Below are 16762 nucleotides of genomic sequence, written 5' to 3'. Positions count from 1 at the left end.
ACAATCCTACTCAGTGTAAACGGAGGAAAACGCAACTATTTGAAAACACTCTGGCTTCATCTCACCACAGCCACGGTCAATAGTTCTTCTGTGCGAGTTTATGGACAATAACAATGTTGGCCTCCAGAGTGTCATGACTCCCAGTCCACAGTGTCCTGGGACTTGGTAGTTTTATAGTTGAGAGTCACCATAATAGCATTCTGGCTTCATTGTCCGTCCATACGAATGACCGTGTACTCACTATTTTTAATATTTATAGCATATTGTTCTCTACACGCATGTGTGTGTGTGTGTGTGTGGTTCTATTGCAAAAACAAACAACAGTACAGACTAGTGGCCCAACGTGCTAACTACATCGTTTCCAGCATTTCTGCTGTTTCCATGTAAACCGACATAATTTGCGAAGGCAGAGCTGAATGCACACCGGGTCCATCTTGATGATGGCATGGTGGATCGGAAAATGTGGCTTTTAAAAGAAAATAAATATCTATATATGCTATGCTTACTTGAGTAAAATATCTTACTCTCGAGTCATTCTGATGATCCTGCTTCTTACCAGCAGCTGTTTGCCAGTGAGCTCATTGTTTACCAGACGGCACAATGGCATCTAAACACAATTAAAGTGACTCTAACGAAAGTTCCAGTTAAACCCAGACTCTGTGTGTGTGTGTGTGTGTGTGTGTGTGTGTGTGTGTGTGTGTGTGTGTGTGTGTGTGTGTGTGTGTGTGTGTGTGTGTGTGTGTGTGTGTGTGTGTGTGTGTGTGTGTGTGTGTGTGTGTGTGTGTGTCCAGGGAGGAAATGTGTTTGAATGGGTCTGGTATGCGAGCGGCTCCTGTTGCTTCCCTTCCTGTCAAAAAGCAGTTTTGTGATAAAGATCTCTGGCCCACGAACTTCAGCAAAACTCAGGATGGAGAGCGGAAAAGAATAACAGCGAGGTGGGAGGGTTCAATACTGAAACTGTTCGCTTTTCTTTTTAAGCAAGCGTCGGTGAGTCACACTTCATTTCTTAGAATGAGAAGATCGGATATGAGTAAATGTGGTCTGAAGTGAAGTTGTTTCATTCAACCTGTGCCCAGTCCATTTCTATCTCTTTTCTTTAAGCTGCATAACTGAGACTAACAATGCCATGAGGGACATCACGCCTAAACAGGAGCGTTCAAATGAAGGTTTCTGTTTGTCTCAGGTTGCTGTGTACACGTTCAGTTGTAAACTATCTCTTCCGCATTGTTTGCTTGCGTTCCCCACATGGTGACGGGACCGGTCACCGAGGATTCACCATCACCAAATGAATGAAGTATTGATTCCAATCAGGTCGTTCCCTCTAACCTCCACCATAAAAACACTTTTAGGACTACTCACTAAGCTTACACAATGACGTTCCAAGTGAAAACCCATCGTTGAGGAGGTTTAGATAGTCAATTAAACTTCCCATCATGTTCCCGGCGCCGCCAACAAGCGGTCGACCCGGAAGCTAATCACAGTATTTTATCTCATTCGGCTTAGGAGTACCTTGGAGTATACGGGCGAAAGGACCAACTGATGCACAGACATTGTTTTTCTAGATAACGACTCTGGTTAAGCCGGCAATTCTCTCACTCCAACATGAACCGATCATCAGTCCTTGTTCCTGAACCAAACCAGCGAAGGCAAGAATCAGTAGTTTGTAACGGAGTGAACAGGAGCAAAGACAACATCTTGTTCTCGTCTTTTCATGACATCCAAATTTGGACTCTTACATCTGTCTCACCATCTTTCACTACTGTCGGAGGAAAAGGACGTTTAGACACTTCCTATAAAGACGGTATGAAAATGCTGAGTCTGTAGTCGCACGTCACCATTGTGTTGTTTCAGACTGTAGTGTGGACGAGACCATCAGGAAATCCTGTGGTGGTAAGCCGCCATTGACCTCAGTCAGATAGTGTCAGGTTCAGTTAAGTGCAGAGTACTCAGTTCTTATCTGTGTCTGTGTGTCACTGTGTTATTGTGTGTTAGATTGGATTGACTTTGTGGGGTTCTCCCTCCCTCGTGGGGACCACAATGCTGGATTCAAAAATGTTTGCCCATTTCTAGAGTTAAGATTTTTTTTTCGGACCTTTTTCGGTGAGATTTTAGTTGAAGACTTGTTTCAAGGTTCATCTCGAGTTAGGTGTTAGGGTTCAGGTTAAGTTGACGCAGGTTTTAGTTACGGCTTAGTATCAAATATTTCTCCAGGAAATTAGCACGAGACAAAAATGTGTCCCTGAAACACCTGGAAATGTGTGTGCGTGCGTGCGTGCGTGCGTGCGTGCGTGCGTGCGTGCGTGCGTTATCATGCATGTCATGTATGTCTGTGCGTGCTGATGTCTTATCAGGGAGTTATCAGTAAACAGTAAGCAGAGCAGTGATGGAACAAGCCACATGTTAGCCTTTAATGTCCTCTTGAAGTCCACACACACACACACACACACACACACACACACACACACACAGAGCACAGGGCAATCAGAGGTCAGAAACAGCTGCTTCACCATGTGATTTATTGTGTTTCAGGCAGGTTACTGGCCTGCATCTTTTATCAGTTCTTCACTCTCACTCCCCCCGTCTCTCTACGTCTCAGCCGTCTCTCTGTTTATTTTAATTCTTAAAGCCTGATGTGATGTTTTGCCATCTTGGGTTAACCTTTTACCAGAAGGTACAAATCAATATGACAGCATTGTCATAGTTATCACGTCGTGGCATTCCTTTAAAAAAAAAAATGCTGAGTTTGCAAAAAAAAAAAAAAGCTGAACTGATAACAGTAAAAACTGGTAATGTTCAGCCAACATGTTGTATCATGACCTCAGGTGGTCTCATTTCTGGAATTGTTTTCCCTGCTAGTTCCATCTTTAATCTGAAGTCCAGGGTGGTTGTGCACATTGAACTCCTCACTTGGGAAACAAATTTGTATTTTGAGGATATTGTGTCCCTGAACTTTAAAAACATCCAGGATGTCTTGACACACTGTGGCTTTCCTCCTCCATTTGTCAATTATCAACCGCCTGGGAACTCCTCTGAGGCCAAGCTGTGATTCCCAAGAAACAAAATAGCACCAATGCACAACAATACAGAGCCTGCATTGAATTGTATCATCAACTTCCTGAAATGCAGAGTCATCAAAAAAAGGAGCCTGTTGTTGAATTATTCTAAACTGGGTGTGGAATGGTATAAATGTACTAATTTTAACGATTGCAATAACATATTGCGGCTCTATAAGAGACTTCAGGTCATAAACAATGTAATGTATCCCTGAGGTGCTCAAGAGGAACATTCATTTAGATTTTATTGTCTTAAGTCTGGGGTGGTCAACATAAGGCCTGTGGTTGAGCGCATCAGTCATAATGGAATCATGTGTAGCATGAAGTATTGCTGACGTGTGAGCCCCAAAATGCTTTAGCATGTACCATGTAGCATGTAGCACAGCTCAGAGGTAAATCCTCCTGGATCTACTGAGCAATGAAACTGATGAGCAGCTTTGAGCGACCTCTGCTGGTCCAAATGTCTCCGGTGATTAAGCTGCTTTTTCCTCCTCTTGGTGTATTGGCAAAACATCAGTTACAGTCTGTCTTACTTTTGTCCTTCTCATTAATATTAAAGAATCTCTAAAGCGCTGACATCGCTCATCCTCTCTTGTCCACCTGATGTTGACGCATGATGCCAAGTAAAACTCACCAGGTTGTATCTGGGATGTTTTATGAGTAGGAGTACTCTGCAGTATCGGACCCGGTGCTGGTATCGGTATCGGTGCATCCCTAGTTGTGTTGTGATCATGTGTTGGAGTCCATTAGAATTGGTCTTTGAGTGCAAATCAGTGGAGACTAGATACCAGTTTGCTTGTAACTCGATCACAAAATCAACCAATGGAGATTCAAACTGCTTTTTTTTCCTTTTATTTTCCGTTCCGTCAGTGTAATAAAGTGAATTCTGGCACAAAGTCGCTTAAATAACTTAATTCCCGGACTTGAGACACACACACCCTCTCTCCCTCTGAGGTCAGTAGATGCTGCTGATAGACTGGAACTCACACAAAAACACACCCAAAGATGAAGACCGTCAGAGCGGATGTTTATTTTGACTTATTTTTCGCTTATTTTTCTCCTTTAAAAAGTTGATCGACATTTCATATTAAGTCTGCATTAAACCCTCAGCTGAACGGGCTGTGGCATTCCTCCGGTCTCAGGTCAATGTGTCTCTGAAAGTGTGGAAATCTGTAAAAGCGTGTGTGTGTGTGCGTGTGTGTGTGTTATCTCAATCCGAGTGTTTATGTGTGACGGAGCGCACGAGAGAGAGAGAGCGAGAGAGAGAGAGAGAGAGCGAGAGAGAGAGAGAGAGAGCGAGAGACTTTAACAGACAGTGAAATGAAAAGAGCTTGATCAGAGGACGCAGTCAATCAGAAGTCCCTTTCTGCTTGGATCGGATTCGGATGAGACACACAAGTCAAGCCAGAGTGGACGGAGCGAGAGGAGAAGAAGGACTCCAGTCTGTCCATCATGGACCTTCTGCCATCTTTAGCCTCCACAGTCTGCCTGCTGAGGGAGAGCTCTGCTTTCCAGGGCATCAGCAGAAAGCTCAACAGGAGGTAGGGAACACCTCAGCGCTTCACCCTTCAAATACGGTTTTCACAGAAGAAAACACCCCGGAAGTGGAGACGATGCTTGTGCTGTCGCTGTTGGATTCTGACGTTTCTACGCCAGAGAGTGTTTCTTGTGGGAAAAGATCATCTTTACAGAATCTGCCTCGATCCATCAGGACTGAACCGACTCCCTATATCTTGATTTCTTGAGCTTTCTTGATTCCCAAGCTGTTTGATGTGGGGACGCACTGATACCAATACCGGTATCGGGTATTAGGTCCGATACTGCACGGAGTAAAAGCTCCCAGATACAACCCGGCGGGTATTACGTGACGCCGTGTGTCAACAACATCAACCGCAGGTATGCAAGAGAGAAACAGCGACGACAGCGGATTGGAGATTCTTGTGTATTAATGAGATTTAATGAGTAAATTCTGATCATGCCAAAATATCGGTACACTTATTAACAGTAAACTCGGTCCCTTCATCGGCGATCTCTGGTAGATACACGCTACACCCTCCCCTATGTGGACGGCAGATGCGGTAGTATCCTGGAGCTTTCAGGGCTGTTGGACGGGGGCGTAACGTGGACGCAGACGCTGTGCTGAGGTTGTTTCACAGCAACATCATGTTTGATCGGAGCTGTCTGTAGTCGTGTCCCACATTTTAAGGAAGGACTTTGAATTTACAATCAAATAAATGACAACACATCCCCATACTGAACTGAAGTTACAGTTCAAACCACTTTACATATCAACACATTATTGCAAGGAAACAATCGAAGGGGTCATTAACTGCAATCAAGATGGATACTAATCTTTTACTTTCTTGGTTACAATATTCAAATTTATGTTCTCTACTAGTAGACACGTGTTGAGGTTGATGAGCCATCCTTTCTGAAATGCAGTCAGGGAAGCTGTGCTCGTCAGAGAGTGGACTGTTGGTCTTGGCGGAGAGCTTCCCTCCTTAAATTCCCTTCAGGTTTACAATCTGACAGCAGATGAGTCGGAGTCAGAGGTCCTCCTTGACTCATCCCTTCTGGCTTCTTTCCCCGTGCAACGCTAATTTTCCCCCTCGACTGGAATTGAGAGATTCATCTTGTGTTGCAGAACCATGTCATCTCCAGAGGTGTGCTGGCCGGTGCCGATGCGAGCCATTGGGGCTCAGAACCTGCTCACCATGCCGGGGGGGGTGTCCACCGCTGGGTACCTCCACAAGAAGGGGGGCAGCCAGTTCAGCCTCTTGAAATGTGAGTTTCAGGACAGGGATTCAGGATTTCAGATTTATTTTTGGACTCGCCCAAAATGAATTCTGGAAGCAATAAAGAGCAATTTTTCTACTTTAACAATTTTCAACATAAATTGATGCAGAGAAACATGTTTAAGGTTTGGTGCTCGTCCCACAGGGCCTCTGAGGTACATCATCATCCACAAGGGCTGCGTGTACTACTTTAAGAGCAGTACCTCCGCTGCTCCGCAGGGGGCGTTCTCTCTCAACGGCTACAACAGGTCAGTACTGAGTCTGCCGCTTGTCCGCCATCAGGTCAGTTCCTTCGTAGAACGGTTCCTGATCATCTGCATCTCTAGAAGCTTCTTGCTGCTGCTCGTCAAATTTAGAGTTCGAGACTTTTTATTTTAGACTTGAAAATGCAACTTTTTTAAAACAGCGAATGTCTGCGTACCCTTCATAGTTAATGTTTAGCGCGTATTTGTCTTTGTGCGTGCTTATGCAGGTACTTTCATTACAGAAACAACCAACTGCGCCAACTCGTGGCCCTGGCAGCATTTTCAGCCGTTTTCGTGTGAACGGACATCGTTTTCAAAAAGCTGCCACATAGACACAAAACCCTTCTGTAATGGACACAAAAACGATGCGTTCTCACTTGAAACGCTGTTGCCTAAACAAAGCTGACGATCAGAGACGCTAAAAGCCTTTTTTTTTTTCCATACGCAAACCGGCGGGCCTCCACAAACAAGCACTGCCTTAGATTAATGGTTTTTTACACTGACACGTTCCCTCGCCCTTTCCCGGAGTACTGAGCATAGGAAACGTTGCACATTAAGTTGATTTGTCTTTTTGAGGGTTGAAACATTCACACTTTTTCATCAATAGAAATGCTCTTGAGCACAATTTCTGTGTTTTCCCTCTTCCTCAGGGTGATGAGAGCGGCAGAGGAGACGACCTCCAGTAACGTTTTCCCTTTCAAGATCGTCCACTTCAGCAAGAAACACCGGACCTGGTTCTTCTCCGCGGCCAGCGAGGACGAGAGGAGGGTGAGGGCGGGGCGCTTTTACTAGATCAAAGTTTAGCTTCATGACCTTATTATTTATTCTCATGACTTCTTACTGTTGTATCGTTACTAGTCCGTTAACATCAGACTAAACGGTCTGATACACAGACGTTTATGTGTTTTTCTTACAGTGTGAAAGCTCCGCTAGTCGTTAGCAAAATGCTAAAAGTTGAAATTACAAAGCTGCATCTTCAAAGCCTTTTTTTTTTTCTTTCATCCTTATGCTAAGCTAAGCTAATTGAGCTAAAGCTATATAATGTTTCAATGAAATATGCAGAGACAACCTTGTCCTGTCATGTTTGGCCTCTAAAAGCAGCAATCAGAGCCGTTCACACGAGCGTTTCCGTTAAAGCGCCAACAACTTAATGTCGTCTGGGAAATGTCTTGTCTCACAGAAATGGATGCGACATCTGCGGAAGGAGATCGATCACTATAACGACAGAAAAGAGTCCCACATTCCGAGGTAACCCCATTTTTCAAAACTGGCATTTTTTCACTCACTCACTCTTTTTTTTTTTTTTTTTTTTAATCTACTTTGCTCACTTCTGCCTAAACGTCTCCTCGTGGTTCTTGTTCTTTCTCCCGCAGTGACTCTGACTCTGATGCAGACAGTTTCTACGGCACAATAGAGCGGCCCATGGATATCAAACATGCTGTTGATACCACAGAGCTCGGTAAGACATCAACAACAACAACAACACAACAACTCCAGCTCACACACTCCTGTGCTGACGCACCCCTGCTCCCCTTGTTTAGATTACGGTGAGGATGACGATGACGATGATGAAGAAGACTACCTCCAGCCGGATAATGACTGCTCCCCGACATCTACAGGTTGGTATTGCTTTACCGTTATGCCTAAAGTGAGATGTTTTCACGCCAATGCTTTAAAATTGAATATATGATTAAATTAAAACAGGTCTTTTCATAAATAGCTGTCCCTGAAACACTTTTTGGTTTGGATTGTTTAATCCTTTTTTTTTTTTTTTTTTTAGTTATTTAGCACTTTGACCATTATTTATTCTACTTAACAGTTTTAGCTGTTCAGTCGATGCAGCTTGTGTGGTCGCTTTAGCTGTTTGTTTTAGCCATTTTAGCTCTTTTAGATATTTACGCTCTTTTAGTCATTTTCGCATTGGTTTGAGCCATTTTGATTCTAATAGGCGGTTTTAGCCAATTTAGCCATTTATCAATTTCCCTATTAGCTTTTATAGTTAATAATTGTTAACATTTCATTATTGTGTTCAATAATTTTGGCTGTTTTTACCAGCTTTAGAAGCTTTAGAAGCTTTAGAAGCTTTAGAAGTTTTAGTTTTTGTAGCATTTATCACTCTTCCTTCATTGTTTGGCACCACTTTCATTTTATCATTGTATTTAAGAGTTTTATCCATTTTCGCTGTCGGCCTATTTGGCTGTTAAAGCTATTTTAGTTCTTTTAGTGCTTTTCCTCATTTCAGCCATTTTCACTATTTTTGCTATTTTAGACATTTATCGCTAATATCAGTACGTTTGGTTGTAAAGAGCCGTGAAGAGATTGTGGTATTTCCTCAGCTGGCTCTCTGCAACTTTCATGTGAGAACTTTATTTTAAAATATCTTCAGTATTGTGCAGCTTTTATTATATTTTATTTCTGGGCTCAGAGTTCGATCCAGCCCTTCACGGAGTTGCCAGCTGGTCTTTCTAATGTAAATTCATCTCAACTGTCGTTCTTCTTCCCCCTGCAGGTCGACCCACTGGGCCGCCCCCTTCCTACCCTCCGCCCCCGGTCCCGGCCCTGATGCCCCTCCGCCAGGATTCCAGCCCGATCTTCCACAAAGGCCCGCCTCCTCCCATTCCGCCCCTCCACAGGATGCCCACCAGCCCCCTCCCCAAGAAGCCCCCACCCTCCATCCCCCCTCCCATTATCCAGAAGGACCTGGTCAAAGGCCCGTCCCCTCCTCTCCCGTTCAATCTTCGTGGGCACAAGCCCCCTTCTTTAACGCCTCCGCCTCCCCCGCCTCCCAACCTCAAGAGACCTCTTCAGGGCAGGTTGGCCTCGATGGGGGTGGGGGTAGCCGGTACCGACAGAAAAGACTGGAGGTCGATGAGCACTGTGCCTGTCCAGTCCCCGGCCACTCTGCCCATCTGTGACCAGCTGGAGACCCGGATGGCCCTCAACGGTCCACTTCACTGTCCCCTCGCTGACGGAGGGAGCCAGTCGCTGGGCAACAACTTCCTCCGGGGAAAGTCCAGCCCGCTGGCCCCGCAAAGCACCACCCTGTCCGTCAACCACGTGTCCCCGGGCCACCCACCGCTCTCTCCGTCCCTCAAAACTGGACTGCACAATAAGACAGCGACACCCAAGCCTCCTCCGCCGACGGTCAAACCCCCACTCCCTGCAGCCAGGCCCAAACAGCAGGGGGCAGCCCTTCAGTAAGTCGGAAAGAAATCTTCTCAAAATGCTGCAGCGCAGAGAGGCGGGTCGCCCCGCTAAGCACCAAGAGTGCTCAGCTAGACATCAGACAGAAACTGAGGGAGTGTAGGTGTCCTTTCAAGGGGTCTTTATGAGACGTGTTTTCTCACCAGAAGAGCATCTCCGGAAGGTCAAAGCTTCCGCTCACTGAGCGATAAGACGCCCGTCGACGTCCGGAGGAAGCGAGAGCTGAGCAAATGCGGTGGGGGAGAGGACTCCGACGACGACTACGAGAACGTAAGAGAAGCAGAACGGAGCCCACCGTGATTCTCACTGCGGGGAGATAATACAGCGTGTACAAATGCTGCGTTTGGTCAAAAGGATTTTTAAATCCTGACCTTTGTGCAAAAGTAAGAATAGAAAGCATGAACAAGTTGAACGACTTGGAATTACTCTAACTAAGACAGTAACTTACAAATACCAAAGTTTGGATGGTCATGTAACTTTTATATTAAACTATACCGGTGCATATCACCTATAGCGGGCCCATTGTGGCCCACGGACCTTATGTTTGTTGTAGAGTTTGAGGTTTCAGGGCCGGTAATCTAAAAGAACAAACAGTATTAATATTAAACGCTATAGAAAAAAATTGCTCTCAAAGAAGAAAAAGTTATTTGAGTATTTTATTTACATTAAAGTAAAAAAAATGTTAGCGGATGTCATATATACAAAGTATGAGCATACATGCTGTCACTTGTCTCTAGAATAGAATTAGCAAATAGAGCTCAACCTTGTGTGTGTGTGTGGGTTGTTTTTTTGTTTGTTTGTTTTGTGGGAAATAAATATTTTTTTGTTTAGTTCTTTTTACGATTCAAGCAATGAAGCGTTCATCCACATCATTTAAGTTGGAGTCTTCTGAAAGCCCGTGAGCCTGATGTTTCAAAGAATTGTTTAAAATGTTTGAATCTCAACACCCTTCAACTTGTCCTTTATTTACAGATGCTGCTTCCAGAGTCTGTCTTCATTGATTCCAATGAGACCAGCTATGTGGAAAAGTAGGACTTCTTCTTTTGTTTTAGACGCATATTTCTGAGCTGCAATGTTGAATTTACACCAGCAGGCTGCCGCTGAATTGTTTTCTGAGTATTTCTGCCCTCTAGTGGACAAAAATCTAATCGCAAGTTCTTAATTTTTGGGTGTACCGTTCACTCTTACTTAATTTTACCATCTATTCATTGTTTTGGGGTATTTCTTTTTAAAATAAAGACCTTGTGCTGATGTTTGTGTTGCAGGTTGTTCAGAGATGGTCCGGTTGCTCCTCAGGACGGCCTGTACGGCATCAGAAAGTCAGGGACCAAAACAGCAAAGGTACAAGAGTGGGAAAAAAAGACAACGCTGCTCTAGTTAATGCACATCACAGGAAATAATTGTTAGAATTGTATGGAATGATTATCGTTCATTTTTACTTTTTTTTTTTATTCATCTGGCAGAAACTCTGGTGATCAATCAGTAAAACATGTAAAAGAGCCAGAATGTGTTAAATCCGACTGTTCTTCACTTCTTCCTTCTCCTTACGCCTCTTTTTTTAATTCATAATTACTTAGTTTGGGACTAAAATTTTGCATTTAATTGCATTTTTTTAAATAAATTTTTCTTCTATTTCACAATTAATGAATGTCTAGTCTGTTAGAATTATGATGTGATTTTCCGGGCATTCATCCTTTGTTTTATTTTTGCAAAAAAAAAAAAAAAATGTTCTACATGAAATTAATGTTGAGACTTTAGCAAAAAACTACGACGTTTTGGGCAAATTTGCAATGATAGCTCCAATTTTCTGGAAAGCCGTTAAGAAAACCCCTCAAAAGATTTAAAATGTATTTTGTTTGAGTTCGCTTTTTTATTAATATTATTATTATTTAATCTTAATTCAATCTCACCTTGAAGTTTAAGTATTTTACTGGAGGGTATCCTGAAAAGGTTTACATTTTATAAAAATCAACTTCAAAAAGATCTCTCTTAGATATCACAAACTGAGTATATATTTTTTTATTTAAATAGACCGTAGATTTGTGTTTTTGTTTACTGCACCTGTGAAGTGAATGCGATCATTTATATTCAGGCTGTTTATAATCAGGTTACTTGTTGGCACTTGGGTTCATCAAGCGTTCATTGTTTGATTTCTTTCCAGATTTACATTTCAATCCTCTTTAATATGTTATCTGCAGGTGCTGGTGGTTTGGGACGTCAGTATAGGCAAAGCCAGGAATTACAGGCTCTTCGAGGAGGTAAGAGTATTACTGAGATGTATTGCCTGTGCTTCGAACGGAGCAGTCTTAAATTAGGTGTCAAAATAAAAAATATCAAATTTCCCCACAGGACGACTGCATATTTCTGGAAACCGACTTGACCTTCCCAGCTCTGTCGGCTCTGATCGAACACTACCACGGCAATCCTCTGCCTCACCACGGCTCGCTGTGTCTGCAGAAGCCCTTCACAAAGAGTCCCTGAGAGTCCGTCCGCACAACCAACCAGGGGAAAGAAACAAAAAAAACCAGGATGTCTGATCCTGCCCAGCACCTACGATCAGTCTCTGTCACGGAGGTGTGAGGACTCTCATAGATTTAATAAGAACAAACCAAAGAGAGGAATTTCTCCAAGTGTTTCCTCTGCAGGTCAATAGGAACATTACTTAACATTACTCATTGAATTGGTCCACAGGGGGCGCTGTGATTATCTTAAAGTTACAGGCTGGACTTTTTCCTCTTCGTGTTGAGATCCAGGATTTAGGCCATTTATGCAGCAACGTTTGGAAGTGAAAACAGGAACCTTCTGTTGCATTGTGGGTGTCCGTTTTCACCACGGCGATGTTCGGAACCACTGAAAACACGACTTTTTGAGAACGGTCCAACTCCCATCGCCATGGAAACGGGGAGAAACACAACGTTTTGAAAAGGCTCCGTCTGCCGTGTAATTTTTATAGCTTGTTGTTCTCTGCACACGTGGGTTTGGATTTATTCCAAAAACAACCAACCACCCACGAGTGGCCCAACATGAAGGCTCCATCGTTTTCAGCAGTCCTGCAGCGGTGTAAATCGTTTCCAAAACGATGCAGAGTCAGCGCAAAACTCCCAATGAAAGGAAAGCACGAAAACGATGCGTTTTCACTTTAAACGTTATCGTTTCTGAAAGATTGTCCCCCGACACATAATTCTAAGAAGCATGGTCAAGGGGAGAAATTGCCTCCTATATTCAATTCAATTCAAATCAACTTTATTTATATAGCGCCGAATACAGCACAGTCACTTCTTGGCACTTTTACAGCGAAAACCCAACAAATCCACACGAGCGAGCGGAAGCAACTGTGAAAAGGAAAGGAAAAACCTTTCAGAACCAGGCTGAGAGGAGGAGACTCTGAGCTCCTCCAGTTCAAGGGGGACGGGTTTAGAAGGAGAGAAAAGGAGAATTCACACCTTGGAATATTAATCCTTACCTCTTTTTAATTAACAACCCCCCACATGCACATTTCTGCTCACTGGGTTCAAATAACCAGAGCGTCTTAATCCTTTTTCCACCGCCAGGTATCACATAGTCATCAATTGATTCTCTTTGTTGACCCGATAGCAGAATAAATAAAAAAAACAACAACAATGTACTCTCACTGGATACATTTGTTGGCTCATGTGAAAATACTGTCTATTCTTACAAAGCAGCATGAGTTTAACATCTTTTGATAAATGATGTCTTTTCATTCTATATTCGGTTTAAGGAGGTGCTGTTTCTTTTATACGGTCTGTGTGATCTCGGTGCTCGCTCGCTCGCTCGCTCTCGCACATGAGCCAAGTTGTTCTTTTCTTTTCCTGAAACTCTGTAGAAAAGATGTGTACTCATAACCATCCTGCTCTTGTCGCCCTCTGACAGAATGTATGTGTAACAATGTCGCCTTTTAGAAATGATTTCTTTTCAACAATTAATTAGGGAGTAAAGTCACATAGCAACACGGAGATGAAGTTATTTATAGAATAAATAATGTATAGTTTGTGAATTACAATATATTTTGATATGAGCAGAGGATGATAGTAAACTAGGAGCAATATGTCTCGGCGGGCTCGTTCTAAAAGAATCTAACCAAACTGATGGAACATGTTGGGCCGAACAAAGAGCATTTATTTTAGTTGGTGTCGATTTCAAAACATTTGCAGATACGATTTGCACAGCACTGACTCTTGACGGTGTAAAAATGTCTCCTATATTTATTTGTAAATGCTGTATGTACTGTAAAAATGTAAATGTGTTGTGTGGGGTTTTTTTCTACAGAAATATTATGTTGAGAATTTATAAAGCATTCCAGAGAAGTCTGCTCTTGTTTGGTGTCAATTTAAATATCTCTTTGTAAAATTAACGGTGCAGAAGTTGGAGCCTTTAATCAAAAGATTAGATTACATAGAAAACCGTGATGTTTTGTTGTATAAATTACCTTTTTTTATTTAAGTTGATTGAATTCTTGCGACACAATTTCTTCTTCTCAAGTAGATGACAGTCAGTTACACGGGGGGGATGGGTACATATATTAACTGATTTTATTTGTCATTCACTCTTATTTCCACTGAAACGTCAAAGTAAAAAGGAGGTTTATCCAGAGGAGCTCAGTACTTGTGGAGGAGCCACTTTGGCAGCAGTTAAAGCTTTGGACTCCTCCTGGGTATGTCTCTGCAGGCTTTGTGCAGCTGGATTCGGGCAGTTTATCCTCTATCGTCCTGACAGATGCTCTTAAGCTCACTCAGATTGCTAGGAAAACATCTGCGAAGGTCTCTCCGCAGCTGTTTCTGCCGGGCTTCACGTCTCATCAGAAACCATGTCGAGGATGGAGCCTCCAGCTCAGCGTTTCGATTATTTCTTCAGACTCCTCACAATGATGCTCCATGTCATTGTTGTGTGGAGGCGGCCTCGCCACATGACGTGGTGACCTTCGTATTTCGCTGTGGGGGAGGGGTTAGCAGATGCTGAGTCAGTTTAATGAAAAGTGAGAGCTGGCTGAAAGAAAATGGAGTGACGTGTAGTGTCATGGAAATTGTAATTTATCATCACACATTACTTTGACAAAACTTTTTATGCAGTAATGCTGTAGATTAGAAGTGACAAACATAAGGTTCATGGGCTCGGGCCGGTAACGCATTAATTACTAACGTGTCTCATCATATGACCACTTTTTCCACTAACAAGTAATCTAACGCGTTACTATTTCCAAAACCAGTAATCAGATTAAAGTTACTTATCCAAGTCACTGTGTTACTATTGTAGCGTGTAGAGTTTCTTGTCTGCAAAGCCGCTTTATTATTAAACAGAACCCGGTCGCTCCTCCGAACTGACAAGACACACCCAGTGCATGCCCGTTAACCTGACCCGCCCCCTTCCTCCACTCTCAGCCAATCACAGGCCAACTCACTCAACACAAAACACAAACAATGGGAACAAACTAAAATCATCAATAAAACTTAACGTTGCAATTACCCCCCTATTTTTCCAATCAATGGGGAAGGGGCATTTTAAAGGTCGTATAGAGCACTGAGTGCAAATAAATAGATAAATGGTGCAACAGCAGACTATAACTATATCTCCGGGTATATAAATATCAGTAATAGTAAAGGTCTTATAATAAAACCATCAATCAGTTTTAAATACAACAAAGAATGAAGGTCAAAGGTTAAATAAAGTGTCAGTAGGAGGCCAGGCAGTGATTTTTGGTCAAACCGGTAGTCATTTTTATGTTGACATGGTGGGGCGTGTTGTCGGCAGCTGCTGAAAGTAACTAAAAAGTTACTTGTAATCTCACTTTGTTACTTTTAAAAACATTTAATCAGTAAAGTAACTACGTTACTTTTTAAAGGAGTAACTAGTCATCGGTAATCAGATTGCTTTTTCAAGGTAACCGTGGCAACATGGCCCATGAAGAACTCAAGGCGTGGCTAAAATCCCAAGATGGAAGGTTGATGACATCACATGATGTGACCACAAACTTTGGCTTTCATGTTAACAGAGGGATCATAGTCACATCTTCACACTACCTGTACACAGTGGATCACTTTTTTTCTGTCTCTGTATAGAAATATCTCCAAAACCTTTGACTTCTAGGCGCTAGAAGTTACATTATCGTGGCACTATCCAATTGGAACTATTCCAGTAGTAGGTGGTGCAGCTTGGTGAAACGAGTAGAAGAGGAAGACGAGAAAGAATCACGTCAGTTATCAGAGACTATAAGAGAGGTAGGAAACAATGTAGATAGATAAAACAAAAAAAATAGATAAAAGGATGCAAACTGCCATTAAACCCAAAAGAAAAATAGTACGTCTCAAAATATGCAGCTTTTTTAAGACATTCGTGCTCTGTTGTAACTTTTCTACAATTTTTTTCCCCAATGTATATTTAAACTTTAAACTTCTTCATAGGTTTAAACTTTTTTTTTTAATATCTAAACTTTTTAAAATGATTTTTAACATTGAAGTGGATGGGAAAACCCTTCAACTTACCTTTAAACCCCTTGAACTTTGAACCACTACAGGTTCACCATACTTTCAGCTAGAGACTTCAATTAACTTTTAAAACGTTGCCACATCTGTCCACTATTCTGGTGACATTCTCAGTCGCAGTCCAGCAAAAAGCGAGGACCCTTTCAAAGCTGTTGCAGCTTTAATTTTAATATTAATATTAATATATTTTTTAGGGGCACTCAATGGCGCTTACATAAAGAAACACAAATAAAGGAAAAATAAAATGAAGAGTTTATGGAAAAGCCAACGATGTGACAATAGCTTGAATATGCTTCCATATACATAAATATAAAACAGTTTTTCTGTCCGTATTTCACTGAAAACGTCCCGGTACAGTTCTGCTAATGTTGGCAGCATTAACAAGAAGTTAGCTCATCTTCGCTGTGGAATTCATGTAGCTTAATGTGGTTTTATTCCTCCATAAGTCACGTCCAGGAGGAGTTACAAAACTTCTGTTTTTCTTTCAGACTAGCATCGGACGCAGTATTACTGTAAATTACCAGCTTCTGATTCACAGCTGCGCTTCAATGACATCCAGGATGGACAACACACAGTGGATCATCGTGGACAACCAGGTGACCTGATGCCGTTTCCCACCTTTACTCTGTGTCCCGTGTCATGTTGCTCTTTTCAGTGAGGCACACTCCCAAACACTGGCCTGTAAGATTCCTCATCTGGAAAAACCCAGAGCAGCCTCATAGATCACATCCACTAACTGATGAAACATCTAGAATGACTTGCCTCGCCAGTGTTCATAATGTTACAGCTGGTTTGTATATATTTATTAGTAACTGCGGCTGGAAATACATGTACAGGCTCTTTACTTTACATCACTTAACTCAGCTGGTCCCCATATATACAACAATGATCTCTAAACTGCAGACCTCAAGCATACCCACAAGTCTTTCTGTTTCTTTTGAGGTTTCTGATATTAACTATGTCACTTT

The 16762-nt window shown here is 42.4% G+C and overlaps 1 protein-coding gene across 4 annotated transcripts in view; it reads left to right on the top strand.

Annotated features, from left to right (window-relative positions):
• sh3bp2 (SH3-domain binding protein 2) overlaps positions 1–13627 on the top strand; it is a 28061-nt gene extending 14434 nt beyond the window's left edge. For 2 of the 4 annotated variants that reach the window (XM_080476231.1, XM_080476229.1), the window contains exons 2-13: positions 5698–5837; positions 5994–6096; positions 6744–6861; positions 7274–7341; positions 7467–7552; positions 7635–7712; positions 8603–9290; positions 9444–9567; positions 10270–10325; positions 10563–10638; positions 11496–11555; positions 11647–13627. In XM_080476231.1, coding sequence (XP_080332357.1) covers positions 5702–5837; positions 5994–6096; positions 6744–6861; positions 7274–7341; positions 7467–7552; positions 7635–7712; positions 8603–9290; positions 9444–9567; positions 10270–10325; positions 10563–10638; positions 11496–11555; positions 11647–11778 — 1725 coding nt within the window. In that variant the 5' untranslated portion in view covers positions 5698–5701 and the 3' untranslated portion in view covers positions 11779–13627. The remainder of the gene's footprint in view (positions 1–5697; positions 5838–5993; positions 6097–6743; positions 6862–7273; positions 7342–7466; positions 7553–7634; positions 7713–8602; positions 9291–9443; positions 9568–10269; positions 10326–10562; positions 10639–11495; positions 11556–11646) is intronic. The other 2 variants (XM_080476232.1, XM_080476230.1) reach the window with 1 other exon arrangement.
• The last annotated feature ends 3135 nt before the right edge of the window (positions 13628–16762 follow it).

This window comes from Lipophrys pholis (assembly GCF_963383615.2).
Source record: "Lipophrys pholis genome assembly, chromosome: 12".
NCBI classification, from domain to species: Eukaryota; Metazoa; Chordata; class Actinopteri; order Blenniiformes; family Blenniidae; genus Lipophrys; species Lipophrys pholis.
The sequence above is the reverse complement of the archived record's forward strand: the minus strand, read 5'-3'. Positions and strand labels throughout refer to the sequence as shown.